Genomic DNA, 16511 nt, shown 5'->3' on the forward strand with positions numbered 1-16511 from the left:
TATCTCCATATCTATCTGAAATCATTTCCTTTAGACCCACCCAAACAAATCCAAGTCATATATAAGAAACTGAAGTTAAAGCTGTTTTCCCTTTTATTTAAAGTCACAACTGTATTCTCCACTGTTTTATGTCAATGATTGCAGCATTGTGCCAATGTGGGGATCTGAATACAAAGACAAAAATGAAAAGAAGAATTTTTCTTTTCTCTTTTCTCAGAGAAACAACTGAGAACTTCATGCCAAAATGAAAGTTGTTCTTGTTTCATTTTTTACCCAGAAGACAATCTTATTCTCATTCATTTAGTGTACATTAGGGTCATGATTCCATATTGCATTTCCAATGGCCCTAACATATTAATTTATAATACATATTTTAGGCTTTCCTAGCAAAACAAAAACAAAAAAACAAGGAAAAAAAAATTATTTTATTTTACTTTTTCACTTTTGTAACAGCAACAGCTCTACATTGGCTCAGCCACCGGAGTTTCACAGCTTCCTTTACACCGCTGTGATATCTATGGAAAAGCATGTGCTGAGTGTTGTCTTGCAAGAGACCCTTATTGCGCCTGGGATGGTTCATCTTGCTCACGTTACTTTCCCACTGCTAAAAGGTAGGGACAGTTTCCGATGTCTACATGGTTTACTATTTGTTTTTCCTGATGATCTAAATGTGACCAGAGGGCTTTGGAGATTTTTCATGGGATGGTTAGCTGGAGCCCATTCTTTTCCAAAGAAAACATAATTGCGGGAGCTACAGTCAATATGAAGCTTTGATGAATTTAAAGGGAACACTACTACTCATTGGAGTGGATTTAAAAGCTATTGGAAACAAAACAAAACAGAGAAGAATAGTTTGTGAAATGGATTCATAATTTTTTATTTGGTAATAAGCAGGAAGATGTAAAATTTCTTTTACTTTCATATGTACTGATGTGTCTAAAGCTCTCAGATCAGAACAACTGCTATTTTACTATCACTCTGCATTGGCATTGAAGGTTTTGCAATGCAGAGGTTAAGAGAAATTGCAGAAAATGCAATCAAAAATGCCTTTTAAATAAGAATTTACAAGTCTTATTGCTTGATCTGAAAATTTTAAATTATATTTTCTTTTCTTCCCTTTGTGTATAAAATTCTTTTTCTTAAAGCATACGAATTAGTTACTGAACTGCTGTTAGATATTGAAGAAGAAATTAGGAACTGAAGTGATAAATGCTTTCAAATAAGAATGGCCATTGCTGTAACATCAAGATTCTTGTGATAGATTGGCTAAAATGTATGTAAATGTGTTAAGATTGAAGCAAATATGCTAAGTAACTTATGAAGAAACAAGGAGCATAGGGATTTATATGCAAAAGGACTCTTTATCTTAAAATTAAGGTTTATAAATACTTGATTGGGAATTTCAGGACTCCAAATTCCACGTTTGGATCGGTTGTTTTAGGCAGTGGTGTTAGGGAGTGGGAAGTAGCATTTGTTTCAGGTTTTCAGATGGTGGGCTTAAGGTTTCACTTTAGTGAAACTGTAGTTCACTACAATGCATCCTAAACAACTACTGATGACAAAAGAAAAAGCTGCTTCTGAGATGAATATCAGGTTTGGTTTGTTTTTTTCTCAACAGGAAGGGTTAATCTGAGTTTTTCTGATATTCGTTAAAATTAAAAAGGAGAAACCAATCTTATGCCAAAAGCAGAACAGTCAAGTTTTCTCAGCTGCAGGGATTTCTAATTTCTAATTTGTGGTGGGAGGACAGCAGTAGTAGTAGAGAAGGGAGGAGAGAGACAAGAAGATTTTCAAGGGGAGTCTGAGAGATCAAATTGATTTGAAAGTTTGGAGGACAGAATTCAGTGTGGTTTAGTACTGCCTTTCAGTTGAGAGAGATGTTAGTAAGGAATCTCTTCTCTGTTACCTCCCAGCCAGTTCTATCCCTGAACCTCATGCTTCCTTCACATACCTTTTCACCTGTCCTTCTTCCTAGCTTGTCTCAAAACTCACAAATCATATCATCCTGTTGTTCATCTTCTTACACTGAAAAAAAAAGAAAATAGAGCTCTTCGTTTTTCCTTATCCCTTTCTCCAATATTATCATTATCAGTCTGAGCTCATGTTTGCCATCAAAGGTAAGGGGACAGGGACCTCTTCATACTGGGATTAAGGGGCAGTGTTACTGCCTAAACCAGCTGTAGGAAAACCTTGTGGTGAAGAAGTTACAATTCCTGAAGTCACTGCAAAAGAAAAGTTTTTTGAGGCTGGGGTTCTGACACTGCCTTCAGAAGGAGCCACTGTCCCTTGCAACTTTCTGTGTTGTTAGGGGAGAGGATCTGCTGTTTACCAGGTACTTCTTAAACCCACTGCCTCAATCCAGTTTAGAATGTATCTGTGACATTGCAGGAAACAGTTTAAGTATCAGCATTTTCCAAATAATGGATGTCTAATTTCAGGCTCCTGAAATATTGGGAAAACGGAGTCCTCAAGCATTTGCACAGATGCTTTGCCAACAGTGCTTCTTATTCTTTCCTTTATTTAAAAAAGAAGCTTTTATGAGCCATGATTTTACTTTACTTTTATTTGTATATTTAAGAAGTCTAAATGGCAATTCACAGCTCCTGTGGTATGACCACTTAACTCTGCCTCATGCAGAGGTGTTCTGGTTCATATTTCATAAATCATGTTGATACAGTGGTGACATATGTGACATTTTCCTGAGATTCTAACTAAACATCACATCCAGATTCCATTGACAGTGATATGAGTCTGTCCGCAGATATTTTTTTTTCCTACAAATAGTATGCTATAACTGTGCTGCCTTTCCAAATTAAGGATGGAGTAAAAAAAAAGCTTGTACAGCTCCTTATGTCTTGGGGGTATTTTTATTCTTGAGTAATGACAAAGAAAAAGACAATATCTGAAATTAGCATCAGTGCATTTTTTGAATCATATGTCAATCAACAAAAGTTTCCTTTTTATTGAAGTGTCCTAAGATGCCTTGTTTCGCTAGAAACGTTCTTTGTAGTTTTTACCCAGAACGATATCAGGAATGAACATTCTGCATTTTTCTAAAACCGTTGCCGCGCTTCTTATAAATAATTTCAGCTTTAACATTTCAATAGTTTTCAGTAGAAGAAAAGAAATGATCTAAAATCTTTCAGCCAGGAGGAGTCAGCTGTGCAGTTGATGGTGCCGCTGTGAAAGCTCTCAGTACGAATTGATGCTGAGCTCCTAGAGCCTGGGGAGGGAATAGAAGAGAGATGGTCTCTGTGCTGCACAACAGTGGCTTTTTAAAAATGTGGGCTGTTGTCACAAGGGAGTGACCAACAGTGCTTTTTACAAGGCTACTTGACTTTTGCATATCCGTTGCTGGATGCCATAATCTGAAATCACAGCATTGTTCGGCAGCTTAATCCTCTTTGTTCTCCTCTAATTTTGCAAGCCCTCAGGCTTTCTCTGATTCCCAGACTAAAAAGATTGCACTTGAAACACATCTTTGTTTTCCTTATTCTTCTTTCCTTTTCAAGAGCTCTCTTCTGTGGCTCAGTTGAATTTTGTGTAACAGCTATTTAAATAAAAATAAGAGCAGACAGAGAGCAACTAATGCAAAATTAAATCGTTTTAAAAGCTTTTCCTGTGAATTACAAAATTTTAAGCACAGATAAGTTTATTTGCAGAAAGAGCAAATGGAAATCAAGTGGGAGAAACACTTAAACATCATTTTTAATTCTTCCCGTGAAAGTGTTTTATTCAGTTTATATTAAAGACAATGCCATTTGCAACACATACTGAAAAGGATGTATCAGCAGTGTTTTGGTGAGGTGTGTGGTGGCTGAGATGTTTTACTTAATTTAGTTTAAACTCTGTAGCAAATACTACAATTTGACATTCTAAATAATACCACAATATTTGAAGTATTCTGTGTTTGCAGAAAAGCTAATAGATTCTTTATGCTTTCAGAGCATGCTCGAGCTGTACTGTTTATGCTTTGATACCTTAGCAGTCCCTGTATCTGTGAGTCATCATGAATTTTTCTCTGATAAACACCACTAACAAAGTTAAAATAAACTTCCTAGGCTCCATACAAAAGGCATGTATTTACCAGTTGCTGAATACTTTTAGTATAAAGACCAATGATGCAAACTACGATAATGAATAGAATATAGTAGTAATATGATTTCCTTCATACTATTGTTTAGATGCATTTGTGACTCATGTTACTGTACATACATTCCATTTGTTGGCAAAAGTGAATGCTGACTATTGGAAAGGTTGCTAACAGTTTTCAAATTCAATATTTGCAGACGTACTAGGCGACAAGACATCCGAAACGGGGATCCCCTCACTCACTGCTCAGATCTGCAGCATCATGGTGAGTTATGGGTATGGCTTACAAACTTAGCATGAGGAGAGTAGGAAGTGCACGAATGGTTTGTTGCTGAAATTGTCTTGAACTTTTAGTACAGATGAATATAGAGAGATACATTGTTATCTTATTTACTGCCATTGCAGTGGCCTGAAGCAGAAAATAAAGATTATTTTTGTTTTTCCTCAGTTAACCAATTCAATCATTTTATTTTCTCTGCTTCATGTGTTATAACATCACACTCTTGGGCTAGGTGTATTATGTCAGAAAAAAAAAAACACATTGCTTTTAGAACATCAAGAACTATGAGAATGTTACTTCATATCATTTGAATGTGATGAAAACCAAGCACAAATATTAACCACCTTTGCTAAATATGAAATGAACTTTATTGTAGGTGCCACACAAACAATCCTTATTATCAGGATGCTCATTGCAATAGGCCTGCCCTTTGTGCCTTCAGTATGAGTTTTCTTTGTTATCTTTTGCTGGTCACATATTTTCACATAATATATAGCCCATATCTTCCCTTCTTGAATATCTTTCTGATAAACTTTGCTTGGTTACCAAAATTGCCAAAATCTTCGAAAGTTGTTGACTAAGAAAATGAAAAATATCCATTTTGTCTTATGTGTAGAGAATACTTGGGCAACACTTCCCTCTGCTGGAAAAAAACGATAACTCATCTTTCTGTTATTTCTGTAGTAATAGCCAATCAATCCACTGACAGAATTCTGGGACAAGTAAAACAGAGGTGGCTGAATCTGGAGATATCTCAGAACCCTGATGTTCTTCAAGTCCTTTTAACAGCAACAATGATTAATAGCCTGTATTTGTACTTTTGTGTCAGCTAGAGAGTCACAGAATCACAGAATGACGAGGGTTGGAAGGGACCTCAAGGATCATGAATCTCCAACCCCCCTGCCACAGGCAGGGCCACCAACCTCCACATTTAATAATAGACCAGGCTGCCCAGGGCTCCCCATCCAATCTGGCATTGAACATCTCCAGGGACAGGGCATCCACAACCTCTCTGTGCAGCCTGTTCTAGCACCTCACCACTCTGTAAAGAACTTCCCCTTGACATCCAACCTAAATCTTCCCTCCCTCAATTTAAAACTATTTCCCCTTGTCCTGCCATTATCTAACATTTCAAAGAGTTGATTCCCCTCTGTTTGTAGGCTCCCTTTAGGTACTGAAAGGCTGCAGTGAGGTAGTATAATGCACTACCAATATGCTTCATTAATATTTTTCTTTATATTTTTCTTTATATTTTTCTTATATTTTTCTTTATATTTCTTTAATCATTTGCAAAGTATAGCTAACCTTAATGTAGCTTTTCTTTTTACTTCATAAAACTCAGGCCAAGCTACTCACGGAGAAGAGCTTGGAATAGTGCATGAATGGACTGTGATCATTATGCGATTTGAAAACTCACGAATGCACAACTAATTTCACTTGGCTTTGTCAGTGCAGACCAGTAGAAAGCTCACAATTTTTCAGTTGTGTGAGTCTAGACATACGTTCACAGTGGGGGTGAGACAATATCGCTATTGATGGTGAGATGTCATTTTCAGTTCCCTGAAATGAAATTGCACCAGGCACTACATGTGGATTTTATTTGTGGAAGCAGCATGTCTTAGACATTGCCTTCACCTTTTTCCTGTCTCCATCATAAAAACTACTCACGATAAAGTAGACTATCAAAAGTCCGGAGTTTTTTTTTCTTTAATGTTCTCTTTCTCTTGCTAGCTGTGTGTTATATAACCTTAAGTCTGTTCCTTATTGTTAGGCATAAAAAAAAAAAAAAGAATTTCAAATCATTTTGCTTTTTTTTTTTCACCTTCCCTCAGTAAACATATTTGTCTGATATCTTCTGTCCAAAGTGAAGAGAGTCATCTGGGAAATTCTTAATGACAAAAATCATGACAACTCAGGGTTAAGAAAAAGCTATTCTATGCTACGGCTGACCACAAGGAGATTTAATGCAGCCTTGCTAAAATAGGCAAAGCAATGAAGTATGAGATATCACTTGAATATTGTACTTAGTAGTGAAATGAAGATGGACTGATAGAAAAAAACAGTAAAAAATAAACCTGAGGAATTACAGTTCCGAGTTCTAAACTTGAAGGATTTATTATCAAAATACTTAATACAATGAATGCTTTAGATTATTATAGAATTAAAATTTCTCTATACTATTTCTAAGTTTTATATCTATATATTTTTTTCCTATATTTATTTGGCATTTTCCTATGGAAATGTGCACCATGCATTTTTCAGAGAGCTACATGCCCCATAAACTCACTTTGCCAACTTATACTGCCTTTTTTTCTTGGCTATGACTAGTATTTTACTGGACAATGCATGTAGAATTGGATTTTCTATAGCCAAGAACCAACTCCAGCTTCTTTACACATTCTTCTGCAGTAACTGTCAGTCTTTTTCCTATGCAAACCTACAGAAATAAGAAAAAAGAACAATCTCTTAATGTTTATCTTACAAATACATTGCAGTAATTTACCTAGGCTTCAGTCTGAAACAGTAATGCCTTTAATAGTGCTTAGTTTGCTCTGTCAATTGTCCTTTTGTGCTAATGCGTAGTAAATAGAATAGTACAGAATGAGTACACAGCAACAACAGAGGAAACTGAGGATCCTTATCTGCACAGGTGTTTGTGCTTGAATTTAAAAGCTTGATTCCTTTGTTCTAGCCAAGGAACAAATTAATTTCAGTCATGCAGTAGTAATACTATCAATAATTTATGAAGTTTGTTATTGTTGTCATTGGTTATGTTGTTTTTTTTTTTTTTGAACATTTTGTAAATGGAGAGGAATCTTAGATGAGTTATCCCAGAGGGAGCTCAAGGAATCACTTTCAATTTCTTGATACAGTCAGGTGCATTTATCTGCAAAGTAATCTTGGTAAACTTAGCCTTTCATACTTCTCTTGTTATGTCAGAAATTATGTATTTATCAGGGTAGTAAACTGATATTACTGTTGGGTTCATTTGGGGAGCTACAGCTCTCAAACAGGATTTTGGGCTGAATTTTATAACCAACTTTGTGACTTCTACAGTTCTAAAGTTTTCCAATTCTTCCTGCTGCTCTTTCAAACCTCCCAGACTTTCAGTTTACTTCCTATTCTCTTTATCTTCTTCCTCACTCCCAAAACTGTTCTCTGATCCTGTGATTATGCCCTCTTTTTGTTTTACTTTCTTGCACTCCACATGTTCAATGTTACATGAACTCTATAATCATTTCTGGACCTACCTTCTGCTCCCTTAAATCATAGAATTGGAATTTGAAGGATATCTTAAATCCTTCTTGTCTCATTGCATGACTGTTACTTATACTACATTTTCTAGAATTGCAAACAAATTTAAAGGGGCCTACTGCCAACTTCCATGGCTGGAATGCAGTGGACCTGATCCACAAAGAATTTTCGAGTGTTCAGAGCACTCACCTTCAAGCTAAGTTCCACAAAAGCTATGACTAGCTTCTTAGATACTAAAGATATTCTAGGTATCTATTTTTTTTCCTGAAGAAACACATTTATGTACTTAAAATTACCCTATTGCTCATCTACATTAGGATCCTTGCCAAAGAAAGGACCCTAGGCTAAGTAAATTTCTATTGGCTGTCCAGTGTGCTTCAGCCCTGCGTGTGCTGTCTTGCGGATCCCAGTTTAGATAACAAGTTGCTTCTTGTTGTCTGTTTGAAGACTCTTTGTTTCCTTCTTACCCATGTGAATTCTGATCCTAAATCAGAGAACCTAACTTGAATCAAAAGAGGCACAACACCTAGATCATGCTCTCGAATCCATACCCATGAGTTCATACTTAATAATTTCAATTTGCAATCTTTATCCTATGACTTCTGGTTACATCAGTTAATCTCTTAATATTTTTCCACTTCCTCTATTCTGCTGGCATGAATTTGCTCATGCTTCATCTCAGATCTTTCCACTGTACATTCAGCTATGGTCCCTTCTAGCTGTCTTGCCCTTTCCTTGCTGCTTTACTTTCTAATTCATTTTCCACTGCTTGCCATCTTCCTGGTTTGAGGCTGCTCGGACATTCTTAAAAGGCGTGCGATTTCTGAGAAATGTCAGTAAAATATTGCTTCAGTTGCTTGTTTATTCTACCTCATTTACTTGCTGGAAAGGTTCAAATCCAACAAAGGAAATAAAGCTAACTCATCCCCTATTTGTTTAGTGTGTATAGGCCATTTGTTGTTTCCTTACTGAGAACTGGATAAGCACCAGTTAGTTTTCTGTCCCCCATCCCTCCTCCTATCCTCTATCCAGGCTGCAAGTCATAATGGAAAGACATGTAATTACTGTGTCAACATAAACCAGGAGCAAGATTTTATTTTTACCTTACAGCCCATGTTTGCTAAACATGACCAGTATGATAAAAGCACAGTGAAAGCAAACACACCTTGACAGTGGACTTTTTTTGAGAGGATTTTAATTAAACATCATTTTCCTGTTAAATTGCATCAAAGGAAGTTGCTTGAAGATTTCCAGTACTGCAGATCAAAAATGAGAAATTCAAATAATGACAAAGAAAGACAGAGACAGAAACCCCTTAAGATCAACACAGTGTAAAATAGTTTACCGACTCCTTCCTCCCTATTTACTCTGTAGAATAATTGTACTGTTGCCACTTAAGTTCATAACAGCTTTTTAAAGAGCTAGGTGGAGAGCTGAAATACGATGCCTTACAGTCTCTGCGGTATTGGAGAAGAATCAAATATCATATAAGTCCTATAGCTATGTGATATTTCCAGCAAGTTGATGAATATCTTGAAACATTGTTACAAAAGGAAGTAATTTGTTTAACTCTCTTTTTCCCCTCCCATCACGTCTGGTTTATTAACCTCATTACATTTCCATAAATTAAATCAGCATGAGAGGAAATGATTAATTGAAAATTGTTTCCTCAAAAACATTATTCCTGGTCATTAACCACTTCAGCAATCTGTAGTGCCTTATAATCTAAACACATTATAGTACTTTTAAATAGTCTAATGTTTTATTACTTTTCTCTAAAATATTACAATCGTAGAGCCCAGGAGATATCATTATGGGCATTCTGCAACTACACCCTGAGTTTTCTCACTGCTTAGAATTGGCTATTAAAAAAAATCTTACCGTGTCCTAGATATCTTCCTTGATGAATAATAACAAAGTTTGAACAAAATTTCATAATGAAGTTAACTTCATATATTGAGATGTTAGCAGCTGTTAGAGCTTAAAACACACACACACACACCAACTACCAGAGACTGTTACACAGATAAAGATAACGATGGAGATTTTCCAACAGTGTGCTGACATGAGAAAGTTTGTCTTTTAAATTTTTTTTGTTTATAATGAAAACTTTAAGGGAGCCCAATTTGTAAACGAATTTGTTTTATAATTAAGACTTCTTTTCTCTTCCTTGGTCATCCCAATTTATTTATTTGTTTATTTTTCCTTTACAGATAACCCAAGTGGTCAGACCCTGGAGGAAAAGATTATTTACGGAGTAGAGAATAGCAGCACTTTTCTTGAGTGTAGTCCAAAATCTCAACGTGCCATAGTCTACTGGCAATTCCAGAAGCAAAATGATGACCACAAAGTTGAGGTATAGCAGAAAAAATTAAGAGATGTAACTAGTCTTTTACATGAAAACATACTTGAATCTCAGCCGTTCCCAGAATAATTCCTATCTATATTTCTATTTAAGAACTTTTTCTGGAATCTTTTAAAGTCTCCAAGGAGATTTACAGGCTCAGATTAGAAAACGTTCATACACTATCCCTGGTCACACTCCCTGAAAAACACAGTTTTTCATTCAAATATTTTAGATTTACTCATGTTTCCTTTCACAGATGGTCCACGCTAACATGCCATGTTGAATTTAAATATTGCAAAGACCTGAAAACCAATTCTGGAAGAAAAAACAAACAAACAAACACACCACTGTAACTACTAATTATTCTGTTTGACTTTGTGAAAGGTAGTTTAACGGGAGCATTCTCTATGCATTACTTGCTCTAAAACTGAACTGCAGGTAATACACAGTCAGAAAGAGGAATTGGGAATTGTAGCCAACTCAAGGGTATGAAAACTTGTACACTTTTTTCATCAAAAGCAATATTCATAGAGGCAAAAATACGGACTTACTCTGCTTGCATTACATAAAGCTGATAATTTATTTTCCTCCTATTCTTGTCACCAGCATTCTTACATTATTACTCACCCAGGTTCCCAAGTCGTCTTAGTGTCAAGCTAGGTCACACATGTCTTAAGAGAGTAATCCACTCTGGTATGAAGAGAAATCAAGTTAGGAAACAAAAGCTTGTGTGTTAAATTACAGTTTTTGGAAATATACACAGACTACACTCATTTTTAAAACATAGCTAAATAAAAAGATTTATATACTTTTGCTTAATACTTTATTTGCATGAATAGAAAATCATCTAGAATTTATTTTTTGTGGAGACAGCAGCTAATAGGTTTCACGCCTTTTCTATTTACAACTCCACATGGATTCATAAAAAGAGGTTATATTCCTAGAAGTTAATTCATTCAGAAATATACAATATTTTGGAAAGCAGCTTGTTGAATATTCAACATTTGGGATTTAATCCTTACTGTTCCTTTGTAAATTCTCCACTTATCTAGAATCCCTTTCCATTAATAAGTGCTTCTATTGTGAGGAACAATAAAATGAGAGGTGACCTTTCCTACATATATATGTGTGCTCAAGCAAAATATAATGATAAATGTGGCCTATATAATTAAATCAAAGGAATCCATGTTGGATCTGCTGATTATGGGTTTGCATTTTCTCTGATCTAACTAACAACTCCATCTAACAGAATGCTATTGAAATTTATTGAATAGCAACTGGGACAAATGAGTGAATTCTTAATACACTATGCTTTTTTTTCTCAAACACATGAATAGTTTGTTCAGGGTATTGGATCCTTCTACAACTACAGACTAAAATGGTTTTGATTCTTGTGCTTTTGGGTCTTTTTTAGCCAAATTTTAAAAGCTGAAAGGAACAACACTTAGAAACTAGTATGATTAGAGGATAACTTTGGAGATATGAAGTATAACTGTTGAAATTGACATATTTTTCTGATACAGATAAAAGTGGATGATCGAATGATCCGGACAGAACAGGGCCTATTGCTACGAAGTCTTCAACGGAGAGACTCTGGTATTTATTTTTGTCATGCTGTGGAGCACGGCTTCATGCAAACTTTGCTCAAAGTGACCCTGGAAGTAATTGATACTGACCATTTAGAAGAGCTGCTCCATAAGGAAGAAGATGGTGATGCCTCCAAGACGAAGGATGCTACCAATAGCATGACTCCCAGTCAAAAGATCTGGTATAGAGACTTCATGCAGTTAATCAATCACCCTAATCTCAACACAATGGATGAATTCTGTGAGCAGGTTTGGAAAAGAGACCGCAAGCAGCGCCGGCAAAGGCCTGCCAATGCGCAGGTGAACACAAATAAGTGGAAGCACCTACAAGAAAATAAAAAAGGTAGGAACAGGAGGACCCATGAATTTGAGAGGGCACCACGGAGTGTCTGAGCTACATTACCTCTAGGAACCTCATCTGAGTAGAAACTTGTATAGACAGATAACTGGAAAAAAAAATGCAATATACATGAACTTTTTCATGGCATTAAGTGGATGTTTACAAGAGTTGAAAGCTCAAACAATTTCCACCGGGTTTAAATAAAATATATTTCTAACTTTCCTAGTAAGTCCTTCGTCTCCGCTCTGATTCTAAGACCAGATGGACCAGAGTTTCAAGGATGAACTCTCAGCCGGACATAGCTTACTGCTCAAAAAGTTCTACAAGCGTTCAGCAGGCAGGTTTTGCTTTCTCTGTGGCCTGAGATATAAATGAAATGTTGTATTTCATGCTGTCATCTTAAAGAAAAACAAAACCCACTTTTCATCATCAGCACCATCATTCCTAGACTATGTATAAAACTGCATGAACTCATCAAGCTGATGAATGTCTAAACACATGATTGGACACAAGGATTTGTTCTTGTTTTGTCTACCAGTTCTCCTGTTTATGAGTACTAAAAGAGGAAAAACAATGCTGAATGAGATTGTGGAAATCTGAACAACATAAGCCATTCATCATCTGGAAGAACAAAAACTGTGGAGTACACTGGCCTACTACTGATGACTTCTTTCAGCTTTGATCTAAAGATGTATTTTATTAAAACTATAATTTAATTATACCATGAAAAATATGCAGCAAACATTAGCTCTTTTCTAAAATAGATTAGCTTCTTTGTCTTAGAAATATTGTACTTCCTAATTATTACTATAGAGGAAAAAATAAAAAAAGACAACTTCCAATTATGAGCTACTTTACTCTTTTGTTTGGAAAACTTTCCAGGGGAACTGGTCACAATGCAGTTAATCTCCTCCCCACTATTCTAGAAAACTTTATGACATGTAACTTCAAAACAATTTAGGAACTAAGCTATTTTAACATAAAAATCACTGTGTAGCATGGAAGTCTTCTACATTCTTTTCTACAAGTATGGTATTTTAATTGACTCAATTTGTGTAATACCTTGCTGTAGACTGAACCAATGAAGAGGAGAGCATTGATTTTCAGTTGTATATTTTTTTAATTAAATAAAAAAAAGGTAAATAGCATTAAAATACCCTTTACTAATTACATACTTTCTTTCTTGATTAGTAAATATTTGTGAATGCTAATATTTAAATGATGTGGCTAATAGACTGTCATATATCCTTGAACAAACTTTACATTCAGTTTAAAGTGTATGGTTCCCAATTCAGTGATAGAAAATGCGTCCACACTACTGATTCCCACTGTTTTATTATTTCTGTGGGCCGGATCACCCAAAACAAAGAACTCAAAGAACTAGACCAAATGCATCCAAAAGGTCTAGGCCATAACCTCAAAGCCAGCTCTCCGTTTTAAAATTTAAGGGACTGTTTTATCTGGGAGTGATGTCTGCCACAGCAGTAAATTGGTGCAGTTCAGCTTAAAACTATTTTATAGTAACGGATAATTTGGTCTTGCACTTCTGTCTTATTCTGTGTACAGAAGAGAAACAGGGTAAAACAGACAATGCACTTGCACCATAAGTGTAAGTTTAGGGATGCAAGTAGTGGATTTATTCACCTCAGCACAGATGTGCCTTTGGTCTCCAGTTCTATGTTGTCCAGTTCTTGTGAGGTCATCTTCCTCCAGCCTCCCATATTTTATATTGATAGAGTCAGTAAATTGTATGATTTCAAGTAATGTCATTGTGGGAAAGTTACTAGAACAAAGTCCTTAGTTTGCTAAAGTAGCTTTTATATAAAGTGTATGTATTGATGACTGATCTGTTTTGCTGTTATTCACTCCAGATTATTTAATTTATCAATCACAACACTACTAGCCTTATCATAAACAGTATAACACAACTGCTGTGAAAGCAGCTCTCACAATATGTCCCAGTCCCTTTGCCTCTCACTAATTAAAGTATCCTTCTGATTAGTGAAAACTTAGCTTCTTGCTTTCATAACAATCTGGTTTTAAGGAAAGACGTAATCACTTCAGTCTCCTTTGAATCTTTTGCATCTGATGAATTTGAAAGTTTTTTAGCATTTAATTCTTTAGGAAAAAAAAAAAAATCATTGAATTCAGCAAGACGAGACTGTGAGGCCATGGAAAGTGTTTGGGAATTTAGTTTTGAAGCAACTTTAAATCTCTCCTACATTTACTTTGACTCCAATATAATTTATTTTCACTCCTGTGAACAATAGTATGGTGTCAAATTCCCTTGTTTTCGTGATGTGCTGAATAGGGGTAGCTTAAAACATAGGTTCAACTACATTCTTTCCTGTATAGAAGTATTAATTTTCAGCTCACCCTACGATTAATTTGTGAGCATTGTTGTCAACTAAAATATTTATTTGTAATCACTCTTTAGACTTTTGTGTAGGGCTATTGTCTACCATTGAGCCTTTAGAATACTCGTCGTTACAAAAGGAAACAGTTTTAAAATTAGCTTCAAGAGAATTCAGTGGAAAAGTGAAGGTTGATTTCAGAGCATGAAGACTTAATCCTTAATGATATTATGATCTAACTGTTTTTCTGTACTGTACTCATTTTTATAGCAACCTACTATCAAAAGATATCAAATCCTTACCAACCTCTCCCACCACTCCTTAAGAAAAAAAAAAAGCAGATTAAGTTAAGCCTGGATTCTTAGATATGTTTTTCTGTATAGAAAAAACAACAAAAACAACAAGAAAAACAAGAAAAACAACATGTCATTAATGGGAACAAAGTTGCAAAAGCTCTGATGCTTTTACCATGACCTGGCAATTTAATTGGATAATAGATATCGTCTTACTAACCTCAGTCCACTACTCATTGATGTGAGTAGTTATCTTGTCTTTGTATTCACTCATATAAATAAGAAGGCAGATAATTAAACCAGCAGTGGAAATCGTTGATTTCCCTGTTCATATTATGATCAAATTAAAACATCATTTTGATGCAAAATGATGTGAAATGAACTTTTTTCCAAAGATCATAGGCCTTAATAAATTCATGGATAGAAATATATCCTGCAGCTTCATTAAAAGCTCATACCCCCATTTCTGTCATTATTTTTTAATGCATCATAAGGATTGAAAATAAAGGTAAAAAAAAAAAAAAAAAAAAAAAAAAATCAGTGTTTCTGTAAATCACCAGTAAAACCCTTTAAACATTACAGTTAAAAAAAGTAAGAAGTTGTGTTTATGTGGGAGAGAAATAAAGCATTTCATTCATAACCATAAAACTTGAGGGTTTTTTTCCAAGATACATTTTGGAAAGGAACATCAAATCTGATTTGTCTACACTTTGCACTTGCATGATCACTGAAGACAGGAATTTGTTCAATGACTCCTAAAAACTGTATGATTAAATTTAATTACTGAGAAAGTGTGCGTCTTTGCAGAACAGAACTAAATCTTCATGCCCACTAAAATCACAGTGTAAAAATTAAATTAAATGCATGTGAATGCGCATTTACTGATCCTTTTTATGTATTATTTAGTGAATATCAATGGTATGTGTTTAATAGTTCAGTTTTTGCTACCTACACGTTAGCCAAAAGAGGTGTAAATATTTTTGACTAGATAAGGAGGTACAGTGTAAAGTACTGTTATCTAGAGGTACTCCATTTCAGTGTGTTCAGCATAATACTAAAATGCAAGATTTTGCCACACAGCTGATAAGGTGGTTTATTTGCTATATCAGTGCCAAAATGATGTGCTTATTCTTTAAGCACATTCCTCACTGCATAGTAAATAATTCTGCTTCAGTATCTATCACTTCAATTCAGATGGGAACTAGAAAACTGGAGAGAAAAAAAATGTAATTAAACTGCTGCTGTAAATTATTTCTTTTAGCATGTATTCAGTTGTTAAATAAACATTTCTTCCAAATATTTGAAGTTCACTGTCTTGACTGTTTACACAGAAATGTGCCCTGTAACCTTCATGAGCATGTGGAGTGCGCTGTTACCAATATAATGCTATCAGTGTATGTAAGTTCTGTTTAGTAGGCCAGAAAGGCCACTATTTTTATTAATGGTGTTTATTGTTTATTTTTGAGGAGTACAAAGTAGTAATGTTTAAAATGAAAACTTCAAAGTTATTTTCAGCTTAGCTTTTGACACAATCTCATGGACTTGTGCAGTTAAAGTTGCATATGTCCACACCACTTTATTCTGCCCATGAACAAAACTTATCTGCCTGGCTGTGCCACTCTAATGAATTAGAATGGCTATGCTACTTCCATTTGGAAGCTAGCTTTCATAGATACCAAGTAGAATAAATCAATTTCTGTCTGTTATCCGCATACCCTTGTATTAGGCAAATTTAGAAGCTGTTTAAAAAGACTTGTTTATTGCAGAGGAGTTGGACTTTAAAAGTCCCTTCCAACTCTTGATTCTATGGTTCTCTGATTCTGTGAACATACCAAATCAGTGGTTTGAGGCAGCAAGTTTTAGCATGCGATATAGGGACTGATGTCAAGCTGAAAGCTAAAATGAAAGAATCTTCAACAAAATATGAGGAAAGCCATACTCCACACTACACTATGCTGCTACAG

General features: G+C 35.3%; 1 protein-coding gene across 1 annotated transcript in view; it reads left to right on the forward strand.

Moving 5' to 3' along the window:
• The window catches only part of SEMA3A (semaphorin 3A), a 170990-nt gene extending 155906 nt beyond the window's left edge, over positions 1-15084 (forward strand). Inside the window, exons 14-17 of the mRNA XM_048934056.1 lie at positions 454-611; positions 4290-4357; positions 9841-9983; positions 11498-15084. Of these exons, the coding sequence (XP_048790013.1) occupies positions 454-611; positions 4290-4357; positions 9841-9983; positions 11498-11953 (825 nt within the window). The 3' untranslated portion in view covers positions 11954-15084. The remainder of the gene's footprint in view (positions 1-453; positions 612-4289; positions 4358-9840; positions 9984-11497) is intronic.
• Positions 15085-16511: the final 1427 nt, after the last annotated feature.

The sequence above is a fragment of the Lagopus muta genome, chromosome 1 (genome assembly GCF_023343835.1).
Source record: "Lagopus muta isolate bLagMut1 chromosome 1, bLagMut1 primary, whole genome shotgun sequence".
NCBI lineage: Eukaryota > Metazoa > Chordata > Aves > Galliformes > Phasianidae > Lagopus > Lagopus muta.